Raw genomic sequence first — 20,141 nt, 5'->3', positions numbered from 1 at the left:
TATCGACTTCAATTGTTGTGGCCAATTCCTTTGCCAATTACCAATGCAGCTACGGCGCAGGGTCCTATCATCAACAATCGTGCGATCCCCATGCCAAGTCAGCGGGCTGCATTGCCCTCATCTCCATTCTACGTCAACTACTGCCGACAATGTTCGCTTGTTCCTATACACTCGCATCATTGCTATCGATGCCATCTCGACTTGCCGGTGCTATCAATTGTTGACGTCAACCCAATATACAGCGAATTCAATTGTGCAGATATAGCTAATTCAATAGCTGCAGCATGCTGCCAATAATTGTTGTCGATGTCGTGATCCTTATGCCTTTTATGTGCTAGCAAGAGCTTTCATCCGCATAAAAGCACCCCGTATCACTATGGAGTGTCTATTGCACTTCATAAAACTTGGAAAATATATATATAACAAACACCAAAGACAAAGTAGAGAGAGAATGAGGGTTGAAGATGGGCAAACCCCCCCCCCCCCCCCCCCCCCGGTCCTTCCCAAAAAAAAAGGAAAATGTATTTTTGCTCAATCCAAGTTCCTTAGGATTTGAGCTCAGTTACAATCAACCCGAGAGTGAGTTTAGGTAGACTTAAACTCATAGACCACATGAGTGCATATGCATAAAAAGAAACTACAAACATAAGTAGAGCCTTCCAATTTGTACAAAATTAGCCCATCCTTGCCCTATAGTAGAATTCTCTCTTCGTGGTCGCGACCATGGAGAGAGAGAGAGAGAGAGAGAGACTTAAAGAGAGCTGCCGAAAACTTAAATTTACACGGCTACTACTGTAAATATAGCAATATAGAGAAAGAGAAAATGGGCTCCTTGAGGTAGAGAGGATGGTACACGTAAAGGTAGAGGTAGGGGAATGAGAGTGAGAGCATAGAGGCTTCTTGGGCTAGGAAACTTCAGCAAAGGAAGTGATCATGCTCAAGTGAGGGGAAAGGATTGTATTTATAGACAGAGCGTGAGGTGCAGAGAGACCTACGAATGCAAGAGTTGGTCCAACAGGTTCTCACCTCGATACAGCCGGCCAAAGAAGTTGGTAGTTCATCAAGAGGCGCAAGCCGAGATTCGGACTCCAACAACCCCGTCACAAAGAAGATCACATTCAGTAAGTATGATGGTAAGATGGATGCTACAATTATTCATTCTTGGTTGCATCAATTTAATGCTTATTTACGATAACTAAGAAGACAGGAAATAGCGAGGTTTTGACGGCAGCTATGTACCTTGCCGGTGATGCCATTAATTGGTACTACGCATGGCAAGAAGCACAGTTGACCACGCACCTAGAGGAAGCCAAGGAAGGCACGCCCCTTTCCTTCAATTGGGCCGACTTCCAAGACAAGCTCAAGGCGCGGTTTATGCCACCACAGTACCTAGCACGGTTGAAAGACGATTGGCGCAGTCTCAAGCAAAATGGTATGCCAGTTATGTTTTTCTCTAATCGTGTTTTGCAGCTCGGCACCCAATTACGCAAATCGGATGATGAGTGCAAGGAGACTTCCATTTTTGGGTTGGACGACTATATCAGATTTGATGTCGAAGTCCTTGATCCAATCGATCTCAACAAGGCGGTAGCGATTGCTCTCGCACAGGAGATGAAGCACAACAAGGGAAAGCCCAAGGAAAACAAGACTTTTTCAAATACCACTCAGACTTCTCAGAACGGTAAGAACGGTAAGAGTGGTAAGAACGGTAACTCTTCTAACCAATCTTCCAATAGTATCTCAGAAAAGAACTCTCCAAATGAACCTAAGGGTAAAGCTAACACAATTGCTAAACCTAAGCTCACTCCATATGAAAAAGCAGAACAAGGAATTTTAGGAGGATACATCACGTCGGAAGAACAAAGCATTTATTCTAGGGAAGGTCGTTGTTTTCATTGTCACATCAAGGATCACATAAAAAGAACATGTCCTAAGCTTGAATCTCATGACTCTAAAGAATCCACAGAACCACTTCCTCTGTCAATGCAAAAAATGAGAACACGAGTGTGACCCAAGTCTCTCATGATCCTCCCATTGATGAGTCTCTCATTAAGTGTTATGGTCATGTGAAGGGTCAACATTTTGTCATATTGTTTGACCCAGGCAGTATGCATGATCTGATTAGTGACTCTCTTGTCAAAAGAGCCCGCTTGGAGGTTCGCAAGACATCTCCTTTCGAGGTGTTAAGCTTCTCTCCCCGTATGGACTCTCATCACGCAAGAGTGCCTTGATGTTTTGTTCATTGTTCAACAAGCGTCCTTCCGCAGAAAATTTGTAGTCTCTCCTCTTTCAGGATGTGATATGCTTTTGGGCATTCGATCGTTTCGTGAGCATAACCCTCTCATTGATTGGACGGAAAATACGTTCACTTTCAATGCCAAAAGTGACTCTCCCATTGTCATTCGTGGAGAGCAAGTTGTTCATTCTTCATCTCTCATTTCTAATGTGCAGGCAAAGATTGAAAAGAATCGGGAGAAGGAGACTCTCTCAGTCTCTTCTTTTCCACAGCACAACACACCTGATTTGCATGATAATGATAAGCATGATGAATTTCATGATCAAGATGTGATTATTCACGAGCATGATGGTTTGCATGATCAAGATGTGATTATTCACGAGCATGATGATTTGCAGGATAATGATGTGATTGTTCACAAGGATGATGGTTTAGTTGATACTTTGTCTAGTGAAACTAACCTCATTGCAGATTCGATAAATCACGAAGACCCGATCTTGGCTCTCAAAGTCGAGGTCCAAAGAACCCCCACAGGAAGTATTATGTGTTCGAATGATTAGTCAGCACGCATTGTTCGAGTGTTTCATTCGTGATGCTTTCCTGTATTTTAGTCACCGTCCTTATGTGATCCCTTTTCAAAGGCATGACATATTGTACGATGAGCACGATTCACTCATGAATGAGCACGGATGTATGCAGATTACTCATGAAAAGATGAAATGTTTGCACCCAAGGAATTCACATTCCATGTCTCTTCCTTGGCATGACACAGTATCCGAAAGAGCACAAGAAGGATTGAGCATCAAGTATCGGCATTTTCATTGTGATTTGCCACAATTGATTGATTTAGATCAAAAAGTTGATTGATTTAGATCAAAAAGTCAAGATTCGACCCCATTGTTTGCGTGTGTTTGATGAACGGTTTGGCACTCCGTCACTTTGTTCATCTGCATTGCATGCACAGAATAGTATTTTTCCAATCACTTTACATGGAATGGGTATGTTCATGTTTTTGTGTTGGAAGTGGTTTCAGGAATTTTTTCATTTTTGGAGATTCTTGAAGAAGGTATACACATGACTATAGACGAAGTTGAAGCATTGAAGGAGCCACAGATGACTTTGTGTCGCTTTCGGCGCGGCCCAAAGAAGCAAGTGTTGCAGACTTTTATGAAGTTCAAGTTTCGCATGACCCACGCATCAGAGTGGGCTGGCGAAGAGTCCTTTCCAGGATTCCAGACGTTGTTGGCAATCTCCCTCGACGCCATACAGTTCTGTACCAGTACCTCACTTTGAAAAGGAGGGGATGTCACATGCACATCTAACCCTATGTGTACGTGGACAAGCTACTTCATGACATGGGTTCGGTTTAGTTCACTTCAGTTAGCTAAGGAAGTGTTATGGCACCTTTGTGAGTATGTTCGCAGACCGTGCATGTCCGGACACTTAGAGTAGATGTATATCCTCTGGTTGCACACAGCATAATCATCAGATTACCATCAGAACCCATCTGGAGCATTTTTACAGTGCATAGACCTATTTTCCCTATTTTAGCCATTTTTCACTTATTATTAATACGTGACTTTTGTTGAAAAACTAGGTAGGGCAATTTTGCAAGTGACTATATAAGAAACCTAGTGCTAGCATTATCTGGTAGAAGAGGCAGCACGAACACCTTGTTCAACAGGCACCTTCTCAGCAAGATCCTCCCCCAACAGCAACTCTAGCGTTTTGCAAACAGCAGGCCTAGCGTTTTTCAGCCATCACCAAGCCCTGGCATTTTGCATTGCAGATCAGCCCCGGCGGCAGCAAGACCACAGCAGGACACCTAGCGTTTTTGCATCTGCACAACTTTCAGCCCTAGCGTTTTTGCATCAACATGACAGCCTAGCGTTTTGCAGATTCTCCGCGACAAGACCACAGAAGCATCAGCGTTTTCAGTTTTCAGCAGTCAGATACCGTAGTAGAAGTCTTGAACCTCGCAGATCTCACCTTCCCGCAGCAGCTCCTCGCCGCACGGTCAGATGAACGAGCGTTTACAGTTTCAGCCGGGAAAATGCAGATTTCAGCATCTGCATTTTCAGCGCGTCGTCGTCGCATCGTCGCCATCAACATCGTCACCGACATAGAGTAAGAATTCTGAAGATAAAGATTTGCAGATTTCAGCCATTAGCGTTTTCATATTTCAGCCCGTCTTGTCCTCGTAGTAACAAGAATTATGATCGACAATCGTGCACTCAAGCAAATGTCTATAAGCACTAAATGAGTAGGGGTAAGAATCAAGCCAAAGCTCTGATACCGCTGTAAGCGCCCGTACTACTATAGAGTGCCTATTTCTTATGTCTTCACTACGTAAAACTTGGAACATATATATATAACAAACACAAGAGAGTAGAGAGTAGAGAGAAGAGAGTAGAGAGAGAATGTATTTCTACTCAATCCAAGTTCCTTAGGATTTGAGCTCAGTTAAAATCAACCCGAGAGTGAGTTTAGGTAGACTCAAACTCATAGACCATGCAAGATGTACATGAGTGTACATGCATTAAAAAAAACTACAACATAAGTAAGCACAGCAAGGCTCTCAAGTGAGAAGAATCAGCGCAACAATTACAAAATTTAATGCAGGAATTGCAAAAATTACAAAAATTGAGACCCAAGACTAGCAAGCTCGCTAGTGGGAGCCCATTCCCCACATAAGCCAACCCTTTGGCATAAGGGACAGCCCTTTTTGGGCCGCCCACAAGGGAACACAACCTCAAGATGCCACCATGCCGCCCGACAAACGCCGCCAACCTGCCCTTTTTGGGCCGTCCACAAGGGAACACAACCTCAAGATGCCACCATGCCGCCCGACAAACGCCGCCAACCTGCCGTTGACGGGCGGCAATAGCAACTCATACGCCAACGCATAGCGCCCTACCAAGGCCACGGGAGAGGGATGACGAGTGCCGCCATAGCTAGGGAGCTTCTACGCTCACTCCCAACTCATGATACCCATAAGAGGGCCACAAAGCTCTATATATATATATATATATATATATATATATATATATATATATATACACACACACTGAAATCTCAAGCTCACCATCACATGTGGGACAACACGTGGCAGCCCGTGAGCATTCCCCCCTTGAGCTTACAAAAAAGGCCAACTTCGTGGTTTTTCGACCCTTTCTCCAATACGACCCCGAATTGGGCCAGAAAATCCCAATTAAACCTCATCTCATCGCCTGCAATCCAAGCACCAATTTTGATCTCCAAAACACAAATTTTATCAATCATTACATCGACTACCATGCATCCAACAGATCATCGAAACCCATAAACCTCCATAAATTGAGCTATTTTCACCATACCGACCCCGTTCCAGGCTAGATAAGAGCCCATAAAAATCCAGCACGATCCCGGACTTGTATTCCAGCTATTCAGCATGGCTCTCTGCATAAAACACTTCCAATCCACTATTTGCAAATGAGCAATTACATAAAGCACCGAATCCTGCCAACTCTGCAAAACTCGAAGTGCATGGGATGAGTCATGAATTTTTGCTCCCCCTCACCCTATTAATGTGTTCTCCTCATTGGCATACCTCCATTCTACATTTTGTAACATGAAATTGTATTCTACTTGCCTTCCAGCTTCATTACCTTTCCTGCTTGGATTGTTTTAGAATCTAGGATGTTTCCTTTTATGATTTATCTTAGATGATTGTATCACATCTCATATGGTTGTAACTTTTGGTCTCCTAGGTCACTTTGGCCTTTCGAAGATGTTAACATAATATTTCATTTCCCTCTTTCCTTGCGCACGTATTCAATAGGGCCTTGGTTGAGGGGTTTCCTCCTATTTAAACCATGAGCCCCATTATCTGGCAAAGGTGCAGTAGCAAAGGTGAAACGGATGATGATCAAGTATGCTACCGCAAGCAAACCTCCTCTCTGGACCAGGCAGCCACTAGATCTCGAATCTACCGCTACAGAAGAACTGTGTCGACCGCCCACCGTATGGGCCTCGAGTACAACCACACAATGCAGTAGGGGAAGGAGAGAGCAGGAAAGTAAATCGTTAGAGAGAGAAAAAAAGATCACTGTAAAAACATCAAGAGAGCGATCGGAGGTGCACAGAAACACTAGAGAGAGGAGTGAAAAAACGCTGGCAAGCAATCTACTAGTGACACACAATGAAAGAATACAAGGGGATGGTTCGCTGTACACACGGACTCCCCAGATTCCCAACACCCCACGACCTGATAAATAATAGGGGCGCCCAATAAATATGCCAGCTCAACTAATAATAAACTAGCCCGAGGGACCAAATTTGGTCCTCGATCGGGCACAGAAGAGGAGAATGCAGATAACTAGAGACTCTGACCCTGAGAAACCCTAGGAACAGGCGTCCAGCCTCATGCCAATCTACTAGGTGGGTAACCAGTACCGCTGAGAAGGTATGTCTACCTCAGATACGGCCAAGCACAGCCACAAAACACCCCACATCCTAAACTCCTCCTACAGGAGCCACCATAAGGATAGAAGATGTAACTAACATTACCCCGATCCACACCTCCCGCGGGGAGGGGGGTGGAGAGGAGGTTGGGGGGGAGGGAAGGGGGGCGGGGGGGGGGGGGGGGGGGGTTGAGGGGGCGGCACCAGCGCATGGATCCAAGTATTTACAAGACAGTGATGGTTGGATGCTTGTTGACCCAGATTTATGGATCAGTGCTAGCAGAGACAGCAAGGCTCAGAGCAAGAGGATAGGCACCCTTGCTCAGAAGACGAGAACAAGCATGGTTTCAGCTATAGTTTTGTACTATGCTCATATTTTACCTTGCACAAACTCATAGAGCAAGCGCAAGCTCAAGGTCGCCACTTATATTGCTACTCTAAGGACTTCCGCAAAGCTTTTGATACGGTCCCGCGAGATTGACTAGTTAGGAGACTCCAAGCATAGTTACAAGGGGATGGAGGGGACAGGACTTAGGGACGGGGGACAGCCATAACCAGGTCGGGGACGGAGCTGACTAGTTAGGAGACTCCAAGCATAGTTACAGGGGGATGGAGGGGACAGGACTTAGGGACGGGGGACAGCCATAACCAGGTCGGGGACGGAGCTGAACGACTGGGAACGGCCGGCTCAGCATCCGACAGGCGGGAATGCAGGCTGCCCTACCGGGGACGGACGGGGACGGGGCAGCAGGGGACGGCGGACCGGAAAACGGCCTACAGGCAACGGTCCAATTTTTTAAAATTTGAATTTTTTGGTTGTTTGAAACGGACAGAAAGGCAGCCCAACGTCTGTTTTTTTTGTGGGGGGGGCTATAAAAGCACCCTTTGGGTCTCTCAAGGCTCAAGCCTCTCCTCTCTACCGTCTACGGTCTACCTTCGGCAAGCTCTACCCTTGAGTCTTGCTAGGGTCAAGCTCTATCCTTGAGTCTCTCTACCCACTCTCTCCCTCTTCTACCCTCTCACCTTTGAGGCTCTCCTCTACTCTCTCTCCACACAAGCTCTCCTCTACTCTCTCCACCATCATGTCATCTCAAGCTAACTCCACTTCTCAAGCCGGCTCTTCTCGAAGGAGGCCCGCCGTGCAAACATGGTCGTGGTGGGATGAAGTCGACTCTACCGCGTGTGGTCAAGGTGGTGGTGCAAGACCATGGACATGCAAGCTATGCCCGTACAAGAGAACGGGTGGTGCAAACAAAGTGCGTGCCCATCTTCTTCATGAACCCGGTCACGAGGTGAAGTTTTGCCCTCGAGTATCTCCCGAGAGAGGTTGGAGCTTCTTGAGAAGCTTGCGGTGTATGAGGTCGCAGAAGCGGCCAAGAGGGGCCATTTTGTTGTCGTTGATCCCTCCGCCACGGCAACACTGCGAGAGCAAAGGCAAGCCAACCTTGACTCCACCTCTCAAGCGTTCAAGACAAATGCATCTACATCGGGGGTTTCCATTGCGCATCGCCAAAGCACCCTCAACGAAAATTGGAATCCTAAATTGAAGGAAGAGGTGGATAGGTCGGTTGCCCGATTCTTCTTCCACGACCACATTGCCTTCCATGCTTCGCAGTGAGTTTCCCTTGTAGCTTATGGCATATGCACATTGCAATCCCCATTTTGTATTTCATTATGGGGTCTTGACTCTCCATACTAGCACAACATGCTCTATTTTGTGTGGATAGGTCTCCCTACTTTTGAACCATGGTTACGAAAATAGGGAAATACGGCTTCGTACCACCCTCCTTGACAAAGAGAAGCTTGCCCTGGAGCAAGCGGCCCAAGCAACAAAGGATTTGTGGGAGACAAATCGCGTCTCTCTCCTTGTAGATGGATAAGCAACATCCGCAAGCCGTCCATCCACGGAGTAGTGACCTACTCTCGGGGGGGAGATGTACTTTGTGGAGTCACATGATACATCCGACAGTGGCAAGGCCGCGGAGATGCTTGCTGCGGAGTGGACAAGCACCATAGAAATCATCGGCCCGGAGAATGTCCTTTGTATAGTTGCAGATGGAGAGGCGTCAAATAGGGCAGTCGGGGCTATCATTGAGGGCATGTATCCCAACATCCATGTCACATTTTGCATGGCGCATTGCCTCAACAACCTCCTCAAGGACATAGGGAGCTTGTCATGGATTTCACCCACTATTAGTGACACCTCTCAAATTGTCTCCTTTGTGCTCAACCATCAAAAAGTGCGCCATGAGTTCTCAAAGAGGAGCCACGTGTCCTTGCTTAGATATTCAAAAACAAGATTTGCATTCAATTGGCTTATGCTAGGCCGCTTGTCTACATGTGGCGGAGCCTTAAGGGGCCTCTTTCTCAGTGATGAGTTTCAGGCCATGCCGGAGTCTTCATCAGCAAACTGGATTGAAATGCCGACTCCCGAGAATGGGCCGACGACGCCGCTTGGTGGGAGGAGGTGAAGACTCTTGACGCCATGGTCAAGCCTATTCTACACCTACTTCGAGTTGTGGATAGCTTGCAGCCATGCATCGGAAAAGTCTACGAAGTCATGGATCGGATGATAGAGACACTCGAAAAGCTTATGCCTGACCCTATTCAGTATGCGGAGATTCATGGCTTGTGTGAGTCGAGGTGGAATGGATGCTCCTCTCCATTTCATGCAGCAGCTTATGTACTTGACCCCGAGTTTCAGGGAAGGCATCAAGAGATCGACAAGGAGGTGAGCAAAGGATGGCGGCTTGCATTGGAGCGCCTTGAGCCTAGCAATGGCATTAGGCGCAACATTAGAGATGAGCTACTTAACTACAGGCAAAAGAAGGGCTCCTATGGATGTGTAGCAGAACAGTTTGATCGCAACAAGATTGGCTAGGTTTTGTGGTGGGAGGACTATGAAGGAGATGGCCCACATTTGCAGCGCTTGGCTATTCGTGTCTTAGCCAAGCATGTTCTTGCTAAATTGGCTTTATCTGACAGAAACATAATTCTAAATGAATTATTGGATTTATAAGTGAGAGGGTTTTCTCGCTTGGAACACCAAGGAAAAATAATTCTAAATGAATTATTGGAATTTTAAGTGAGAGGATTTTTCTCACTGGAGACATCCGAGTACAGAATATTCCTAGTGCGTCATTCCGAATAATGACGGGAGCACTGTGAAAGGGAATATCTGTAAGGCCACCAGGAACGGATACTTCTGATGCGTCACATCAGATGGGTGACAGGGAGCATCGGGAAGAAGTATCCGACCATCCGGGAACGGACATCTCTGATGCGTCATACGATGGGTGACATAGAGCATCGTGAAGGAGATTGTACCGTAAGTTCGGTAGGAAAGGACTAGGTGATGGGTATTCCTGATGCGTCACAAGGTGGGTGACGGGTGCATCGAAAAGGGAATATCCATAGTCGGGAGGAAATTCCGAACTGTGATAGAATTGTGCACAAGGAAAAAGCAAGCACTTGAATGAAGATGGGTTCAGAGGAAACTTTGAGGAAAAAACAGATGCTTTCTGAGAAAGCGGGATTGCTTTTCGGGAAAGCAGATGCTTTCCTGCGAGGAAGTCTATGTCTGCATTGCAACTATGCATGTGATTGCATCCAGGGACGCCTGGGAAGTGTTGTGAAAGCATTGTTTTTAACTTATAAGGTTTTATCGAGTTTTTGGGCAGGTTCAGACTATTTTTAAAATACGCCGGCCGTCCACTTAATAAGTGGGCAGCCATCTGATAAATAAGGCAACAGATCAGCCAGCGTTTTCTCTCTCTCTTTTTTCTGGCAGTACAACAAAAAAAAAAAAAAAAACGGCCGCGATCTCTACGCGAGCAGCTATTCGTGCCCGTGGCTAGGAGCTATAAAAGCATCACATGCCCTCACTCAGAGGAGAGGACAAATCTTTGCAAGGAGGAGATGCTGCTGCAGCTTTCAGCCATAAAGAAGGCGTTGCAGGTGATGCCCATGGCTGCCCCAAGTGTACCACATGTCGCCAAGACCCAGTGTGCGAGTTCCCTCGCGAAGAAGTGTCTACGAAGCGTGTTTCCATTGCGACAAGTTGCTGTTTTTCTCTGTTTTCAGCCCATAAACATCGTAGACGGGGCTGATTTCCGAGAAGGAACCCGAGAACACACCTCTTTTGTGTGTAGGATTGGAAGAGGGGATTTTCTATGGAGAGATCTTCCGGGGAATTGCTTTTCGAGAACGTTCGAGCGTCGAGACTTTGAAGGTAACGATTTTCATGTTATGAACTCTGAGTATTTGTTTGCAGGTGTACTTCCTCTTAGTGAGGGAGTAGGAGCAGAGGAAGGTATGAGCTTCTGCAAGAGAAAAGCGCTTTGAGGAACTAGAGCCAGATCAGCCCAAGGGTTTCGTACCCGAGTTTGGGAAGTAGATCCACGGATCGGAGAGAGGTAGTCTCTCAAGTTGTGATCCGGAAGTTGGGATTCCCAAGTAAGGACTTCGTGTCCGGGAAAGCAGAGTTGTTCTGCGGGAAGAGGACTCTGGAAAGAGAGTTGGAAAAGAGTTGCAAGGATGCCATGCTCTGAGTCTGGAAGGTGAGATCCAGAGGCGAGAACCTTGATTCTGGAGGAATTGGAATAAGGAACGGAAGTTCCTTGGAATAGGGTTTTGCCCTAGGAATCGGAAGCTGAGGCTTCCGGGAACCATCAAGTCTTATTCTAGAACGAACGTGGTAATACGTTCGGTTCAAGTGCTTGTATAGACTTCTCCTCAGTAATAAAGATACTATTACGGGGGGTGACCAGCCCATCTTCTGGTCCCCAGTACTGTGTCGATCTTCTCTCTCTCTCTCTCTCTCTCTCTCTCTCTCTCTCTCTCTCTCTCTCTCTCTCTCTCTCTCTCTCTCTCTATTTATTTCTCTTTATATCCTTTGGCTTCAATATTAAGTGATAAATTTTATTTATCCAAGTATATTTTATATTGCTATGCGCTCTCGTTTGTGACGGTGGTATCAAAGCATGGTCTCCTCTCTTTCTCTGTAAAGGAGGACGACTCTGGGAAAATATGGGAAGAAGCCATGACAAGCCAAGAGAGAAGTAAGCAGGCGGAAACCTAAGTCCTGCAGGAAAAGCTCGCAGAGTTGGAAATTTTTTTCTCTCTACAAGAAGGCGACACAAGACTTGGGATTCTCTGAGAAGGCGACAAGAGCATGATGCTCAAGAACCTAGAGAATCTGAGGAGCGGAATGCTCAAGAAACTTCAAAACCCAAAAGATATCCATGAACATCAATCCAGAACCATAGCCAAGAAATCCCATCATATCGGGAAGGATATGAAGAAGGTCTCTAGACCTAGGAACACTCCAATCAAGTTTGATACTTTTGACGGAAGGGAAGATGTCTTGAAAGCTACTTCTTTTATTCGACAGTTTGAAGTTGCTTTTGCAAACGGCAATTTCTGAGAAGTGTCGAAGCTGAGGCATGTGACCAAACACCTCAAGGGGATTGCAAGTACTTGGTGGTATACCAAAGCTCTGCAAGGAACTTACAACAAGACTTGGATTCAATTCAAGGCTGAATTTTCCGACAAATTTTTTTCCTCTACGCTTTGAGGAAGGCATCCAAGAAGATTGAGATTGGTTTGCCCAATAGGAACACGAGCGAGTTAAAGCAAGTAGTGTACACCTTAGTGTATATAGCATACAATCCCCGCAGTGGGACAAGAACCATTGAACACAGAAACGACGAATTTTTGTCACCTCCTTGAAGGATACATTGCTATCCGGAGAAAGTTTGGAGTAAGGGAATTCAATCTAACTCCTGAGTTTTTGAATAGAAGACCCTCGAACTTTAAGTGAGAGGACAAGTTTTCGATCAAAGTTACATCTTTGCGGAAATCATGAAGTGCATTGTGCTTGTTTGCTCTTTTGCACGAGGTATGGTTATGTCTAACCGAGACTACTCACTCTCGAGTGTTTATGAGAGCAGGATCAAATTAAAACATTGTTTTCTGAGATGAATTTGGTTTGCTTAACTAGCCGAAAGGTCGACTATTGATCTGGTATCCGGTAATTCTCGAACAAATTACCTGCTACTGCGGGTAGGAAATTATGAAGGAACCATTCTGAGCTTTCCAGCGAAGAAAAGCTTTCATTAAGCTTGAGTACCTTACGAACCAACACCCCTAATCGGTAAGGGAAGATATGGTAGTGCTTTTCACACAAGTGAATGAACTCTCTTTACGAGGGAAGGAACAAGCGACGACTACGGCCTGTGCTTGAGGAATCCAAGGATTAAAATCCTAGATTATTTATGAGCGGGTTTTGCTCTAAGATCGAGCCAAGGGATCGTCAAGTTGAGCGTCTTCGCTCTAAGGATCTTACGAAGGGAAGGTAATTTACCAGGTTCACCGAAACTCTAACACAGCTTAAGAATTATGAATACTTTTGAGTACATGGATAACACACGAAGATGCAGACCTATGCCAGGAACTGGACGAGAGTTTGTTATACTCTCTCGAGCGCCTTTTTGCGTGCAAGGATATTCCGACACGAGAATCTCTATTTGAGATGTGTTCGGTAGAAGGAATTTGAGTTTCTCTACGGAGAAGAGGTTTTCTAATGATCGTTGATCATTGAGTAGGCTATGTGCTTTTACCATTAAAGAAGCAACTTTTGGTTGCAGTATATGTTTCTCCATGAGAAGATCAAGTAGCATTTACACGCTGCTGGAATAAATTCGAACTATTATGTTCGTAAGAATATAGTTCGCCAACCGTTTCAAAATGGTAAGAATTACATATGGGGGAACATCCCTGAGAATCAAAGAGGGTTCGCTCTATTGTGAACTAGGTTTGAACGTACGTTCAGAAAATGCTATGGCTAGAATCCTATCTGCCTGAGATTTTGCAAGGCGTCATTGATGCTTGCAAGATGAATCATTTTTTATGATTCTGTAAGAAAGAGAATCTAATGGGCGTCGGGAAAACACTACTGGTGGTAATAACTTGCAAGAGGAAAAGATTGGAAGGAAGTGCCGCCGTGCACAAAGAATCTGAAACAAGAACCTTCTTTAAGGTGATCACAAACTTTGTTTGTGCAAGAAAGACATCGAGCTTAATGCTCTATGACTTGAGCATTCCCTATGTGGGAGGATACAAGAGGTTTAATACCCTCTAAACTAACAGCGCAGGATTATGCGCAAGGACAGGTACCTAGATTGATTTCTAGGAGGATTATTCTTCTCGGATTGAGAAGATGGAATTGAGTTAACAGACTCTCGAATGAGGAAACGTTCGATCTGTTGAAAAGACGCGAATGACGAGTTCTTCCACGGCTCGTAAGTTTGATGATTGGTGAAGGATATCAGAGGAAGGACATGAACCGGTAAGCTAAGTATTCATTATTGAATTTTTGAATTTTTGTTTAATTTAATTTCTAAGTTCTCTTTTGAGAAATAACTAGCTCAACTCACCATTGAGCAAGATTTGGAATCTTTCCGGTTTCTCCCCGGCAGTTCAGTTGGACCACTACAGTTGAGGACAACTGTTTATAAGTGAGAGGGATGTTGCTAAATTGGCTTTATCTGACAGAAAAATAATTCTAAATGAATTATTGGATTTATAAGTGAGAGGGTTTTCTCGCTTGGAACACCAAGGAAAAATAATTCTAAATGAATTATTGGAATTTTAAGTGAGGATTTTTCTCACTGGAGACATCCGAGTACAGAATATTCCTAGTGCATCATTCAGAATAATGACGGGAGCACTGTGAAAGGGAATATCTGTAAGGCCACCAGGAACGGGTACTTCTGATGCGTCACATCGGATGGGTGACAGGGAGCATCAGGAAGAAGTATCCGACCATCCGGGAACGGACATCTCTGATGCGTCATACGATGGTGACATAGAGCATCGTGAAGAAGATTGTACCGTAAGTTCGGTAGGAAAGGACTAGGTGATGGGTATTCCTAATGCGTCACAAGGTGGGTGACGGGTGCATCGGAAAGAGAATATCCATAGTTGGGAGGAAATTCCGAACTGTGTTAGAATTGTGCACAAGGAAAAAGCGAGCACTTGAATGAAGATGGGTTCAGAGGAAACTTTGAGGAAAAAACAGATGCTTTCTGAGAAAGCGGGATTGCTTTTCGGGAAAGCAGATACTTTCCTGCGAGGAAGTCTATGTCTGCATTGCAACTATGCATGTGATTGCATCCAGGGACGCCTGGGAAGTGCTGTGAAAGCATTGTTTTTAACTTATAAGGTTTTATCGAGTTTTTGGGCAGGTTCAGACTATTTTTAAAATACGCCGGCCGTCCACTTAATAAGTGGGCAGCCATCTGATAAATAAGGCAACAGATCAGCCAGCGTTTTCTCTCTCTTTTTTTTCTGGCAGAAAAGCAAAAAAAAAAAAAACGGTCGCGATCTCTACGCGAGCAGCTATTCGTGTCCGTGGCTAGGAGCTATAAAAGCATCACATGCCCTCACTCAGAGGAGAGGACCAATCTTTGCAAGGAGGAGATGCTGCTGCAGCTTTCAGCCATAAAGAAGACGTTGCAGGTGATGCCCATGGCTGCCCCAAGTGTACCACATGTCGCCAAGACCCAGTGCGCGAGTTCCCTCGCGAAGAAGTGTCTACGAAGCGTGTTTCCATTGCGACAAGTTGCTGTTTTTCTCTGTTTTCAGCCCATAAACATCGTAGACGGGGCTGATTTACGAGAAGGAACCCGAGAACACACCTCTTTTGTGTGTAGGATTGGAAGAGAGGATTTTCTATGGAGAGATCTCTTCCGGGGAATTGCTTTTCGAGAACATTCGAGCGTCGAGACTTTGAAGGTAACGATTTTCATGTTATGAACTCTGAGTATTTGTTTGCAGGTGTACTTCCTCTTAGTGAGGGAGTAGGAGCAGAGGAAGGTATGAGCTTCTGCAGGAGAAAAGCGCTCTGAGGAACTAGAGCCAGATCAGCCCAAGGGTTTCGTACCCGAGTTTGGGAAGTAGATCCACGGATCGGAGAGAGGTAGTCTCTCAAGTTGTGATCCGGAAGTTGGGATTCCCAAGTAAGGACTTCGTGTCCGGGAAAGCAGAGTTGTTCTGCAGGAAGAGGACTCTGGAAAGAGAGTTGGAAAAGAGTTGCAGGGATGCCATGCTCTGAGTCTGGAAGGTGAGATCCAGAGGCGAGAACCTTGATTCTGGAGGAATTGGAATAAGGAACGGAAGTTCCTTGGAATAGGGTTTTGCCCTAGGAATCGGAAGCTGAGGCTTCCGGGAACCATCAAGTCTTATTCTAGAACGAACGTGGTAATACGTTCGGTTCAAGTGCTTGTATAGACTTCTCCTCAGTAATAAAGATACTATTACGGGGGGTGACCAGCCCATCTTCTGGTCCCCAGTACTGTGTCGATCCTCTCTCTCTCTCTCTCTCTCTCTCTCTCTCTCTCTCTCTCTCTCTCTCTCTCTCTCTCTCTCTCTCTCTCTCTCTCTCTCTCTTTATTTCTCTCTATATCCTTTGGCTTCAATATTAAGTAATAAATTTTATTTATCCGAGTATATTTTATATTGCTATGCGCTCCCGTTTGTGACACATGTACCGCTAGTTGCTTGGAGCAACTATGGAGTGTGTACAGCCACATTGCCTCTAAGAAGAGGAATCGCCTTGGGGTCCAGAGGGCCAATGACTTGGTATTTGTGAGCGCTAACTTGCGCATGCTTGCCAAGAGCGTCACACACAAGGCAGATCCCTTCACTGAGTGAGAGATGGCACAAGAGAATCCATCTATGGCCGAGACACTTTTGGAGGAGCTAGAGGAGGACTTCAAGCCTCAATGCGAGCCTCGTGAAACCTCATATGCCGTTGACGACCTTGACTACGACAACGATATGGAGATTCAACACGCTAGCACTTCCGGAGTTTGATGATCATTCATCACTCTAGAGTCTAGAGTGTACTCCTCTAGAGTCTACTAGCCATTTGTACTTTTTGTTATTCTTGAGGCTTGTCCTTTTTGAGCCCTTTGGCATGCACTTTTCATTTTGTATCCATCGATGTTTTATTAGTACATTTGCGCCTATAGGACTCATGCTCTTTGGTCTATTTCGTGTAAATTTGTGGTCAAAGTGATGCTCTATGTGTGTGGCATGTGTGTAGGTCAAAAAATGCCAAAAAAACTCTTCTTTTTTTTTGTCGTTCCGAACCCCATCCCTATTTCCTGACTTTTGCCGTCCCGTCCCGTCCCGTCCCCGTCCTTGTTCCCGACCCCGACCCGCCATCCCATGTAATATGAAGTCTCCAAGAGATTGGAGTACCATCTAACATGATATGGGGCATTGTTGCATTGTATGAGAGTGTGGTTGGACGAGTAAGTTATCCAAGAAGTTGGTCAGCAAAGGTGGACGGTACTATAGGGGTGAAGCAAGGTTGCCTGCACTCTTTCACGCCAGTCGGGCTATACATTGATGAGACTAAGTCTTCAATGGACAGAGGAGGTGGTGGAGGTTTATCTCTTGCAAGGATGTTAGTCTCTATCTTGCTATATGGTGATGACATTGTTCTAGTGTTAGATTTGGAGGAGAGCTACAAAGACATATGGCAACACTCAAGGATCTTTGTTGAGATAGGGGGCTTATTGTTAATCTTGGTAAAACCAAGGGTACGGTTTTCCGTGCATCAATGGCCAAGAAAACAGCCACACAAATTTTGTATAGGGGATAGGATGTGGAGGTAGTTATTTGAGGGTGACTTTCATTACACCGACTGGCCAATTCTCCATCAGGCAGGCAGCTCAAGCCAAGTTGACACAAGGGTATGCAGCATTAGCCACAGTAGAGAGGCAGTGCTATTAGCCCATTTTCAAGAGCCCATCACCACCTTAGGTTGTTATGCTGTAAAGGATGATTCACAGCAAACCCTTGGTACCACATGACATAGTATGAGTTGAGTTTGACACTCATCCCATGGTGATTGAGGCACTTTTTCAAACTTTGGGGTTCATTGACAAAGACGAGATCATTGTAAGGGTTTGGGAGGCTTCTCACGCACTGGCTTCCCGAGGGAGGAGCCACAAATGGTATGCTACAATAGAGAGGTTGTTTGCTAGAGATGATCTGGTTATGGAAAGACTAGCACCATTGCAATATGCTTTACATGCATCCCATATATAGCTATCTGATTTGGAGAGGAATTACCTTAATAAATGTGATCTAAATTCTAATGCACAATTATATAATATAGGAATGTGTAGACCCACCGACTCCATGCCTACGAAGATACCACTACCTCTCCATGATTTCCGCATCATTCAAATCATGGCTGGCCTGCTCATCTTTTATCAGTCACTGAGAACAACACCAATAGACCTGTATGAGTCCCTAGAGCACCCTCTTGAGTATAACGTTAAATGTTGGGATAAACAATGATTGTATCTTTTGTAAAGGATTTGCCGTATGAGGAATTGCCCGATGCAGTGAAGCACCAGTTAAACAAGCAACTTAAAAAGCGAGACTCAGATTCTTCACATGCATCAGAATTCAAATTCAAGTACATTCATACCATTGAAACTGGCTGTTCAGCATACAATGTACACTCATTACAGAAACCAAAAGTGCTGATAAGTGTATAAGAGAAGAAAGCTTGCCTTTGGACTTTACATCAACTTTGGTGACATTGGATGAGGGAGCAAGCTTTCTTCCCACCTTGTGTTTCACTTTCTGCAGAAACCCATCGTTGAATTAATCACGAAGTCGTGCGAGTGATGAACAGACCAATTACTTAGTGTCGCAGAACCTTGAAATCCACTCCAATGCCTCTTGCTTTAGATAATTTCTTTTTCTTCGGAGGAGCCATGCCAATTCTGCTCTGCGGGGGGGGGGGGGGGGGGGGGGGGGGGGGGGGGCGGGGGCTTAGTCTTGGGCTCGCGGCGTCTGAGGAATCACTATTAGTCAATGTAACTTTGCCACTTACTGCCTCGTTGAAACGCGCTGAGTTCGAGCACCACTCGAGGAATCGAGTTTGTTATGGTCCACTGTTCAACCCCTTCCTACAGACCGTGCTCTTGTAGAGAATCTGTGGGGTCCTTGTGTTCCATGTAGAGTAAGGGGGCCAATACCATAATGGCCGCCAATAGAAGCATATCCAAGTGGTATGTGCGGACGCAAATAACTGAACACACTTGAAGAGTTTAATTCTAAGGATCTCATCTATAAAGTTGAAATGACGTTGCTATAGGCTAGCCATTGACGAAATTGTCCCAACTTTTTCAGCGCATGATGACCATGATCTTGCAAAAATAATTTTGCAATAGGTGCTCCAAAAATAGGGTTTATTCTCCAGTGCACTCAAGCTTTTGTTGTGTGTGTGAGGACTGACGCTTTACCCTAATAACCTCATTTGTTGGCTTGCTCTTGATCGAAGTTTATCAGAACAACTTTTTTTTCTGTTTAATTTTTAATTGTCCTCACTCTCCTATTCTTTTCTTAAGGTAAGGACCATACTTAGTTCTTTTTGGCCTACGTAAGGCATTAGTAAAGCATTGAACTCTCGGGAGCGATTTTTGACTGTTGGATAAAGCTCTTTGATGCCACATGGCAAGTTAATGATGAAAAACTTTCTTTCTTCATATTTCTTGTAAGGGGGCATCAACTCAACATTTTCTTACATTTATGCATGCCACTTGTGCGAGATACTCTACATTTGTTTCCCTTTCTATAGAGAGGGGCTTTGAATAGTGGTTTACATATACTCTTTCTCATCTTTTTATGTAGGCCATTGTGACTTTTCAAATGTGGACATCAAGCTACACAATGAAAATATGTTTCTTTTCTCTGTGATTTTTCACCCATTTCTAAATGTGGACATCAAGACTACACAATGAAAATATGTTTCTTTTCTCTGTGTTTACCTCTCTAAAAACTGACACAATGTTTTGCAAGGTTTGTTCACACTAATTTTTGGCCTACACAAGGCCTTAGTAAAGTTTTGAAGTATTGGGAGAAAATGCCTCGTTGGATAAAGCTTAGAGTGCCACATGGCAAGTTATTGAGGCAAACATTTTCTTCCTATGGCTCATAAGATGGGCATTAACTAAGCATTGTCTTTGCATATATGCACTACTAAGAGAGAGAATTCCCATTCATTCTCCTATTTCTATGAAGAGGGCATTGAGTAGTGGTGGATCACATACACTCTTTCGCATGGTCATATGCAGGTCATTGTGGCTTTCTACCTTGTTCAAAATTGTTTTTTAACTTTTTTATTAAGTTAGAAGCCTTTTGCCTCCTCAAAGGTTGCATTGCAAAACTAATCATTCGGGAAGAGCTAGTGGTTCCTTAGATTTATGTTTATTTTCTCAAGCCACCCTGATCAACCTTGAGGTTATGACGGTCCTAGTAGACAAAATGGGCCAACCATTGGAGTCTAGGGCCTTTCCCATGATAGTATTGGCAATTGGGTATGAGCTGGTTGTAGTGGTGGAGTAGGATTCTGAGCTATTGTTGATGTAGGACAA

The 20,141-nt window shown here is 44.9% G+C and overlaps 1 protein-coding gene across 3 annotated transcripts in view; it reads right to left on the bottom strand.

The window, feature by feature from the left end:
* Positions 1-18,667, bottom strand: part of LOC147436210 (uncharacterized) — a 164,775-nt gene extending 146,108 nt beyond the window's left edge. The window contains exons 1-3 of one of the 3 annotated variants that reach the window (XM_086489105.1): positions 18,599-18,667; positions 18,422-18,493; positions 18,273-18,345 (exon numbers count right to left, since the gene is read on the bottom strand). In XM_086489105.1, coding sequence (XP_086345231.1) covers positions 18,273-18,345; positions 18,422-18,481 — 133 coding nt within the window. In that variant the 5' untranslated portion in view covers positions 18,482-18,493; positions 18,599-18,667. The remainder of the gene's footprint in view (positions 1-18,272; positions 18,346-18,421; positions 18,494-18,598) is intronic. The other 2 variants (XM_086489103.1, XM_086489104.1) reach the window with 2 other exon arrangements.
* Between the last annotated feature and the right edge of the window lie 1,474 nt (positions 18,668-20,141).

This window comes from Adiantum capillus-veneris, chromosome 18, assembly GCF_014529385.1.
Source record: "Adiantum capillus-veneris isolate H3 chromosome 18, ASM1452938v2, whole genome shotgun sequence".
NCBI lineage: Eukaryota > Viridiplantae > Streptophyta > Polypodiopsida > Polypodiales > Pteridaceae > Adiantum > Adiantum capillus-veneris.
This window is presented reverse-complemented; position numbering and strand designations above follow the sequence as displayed.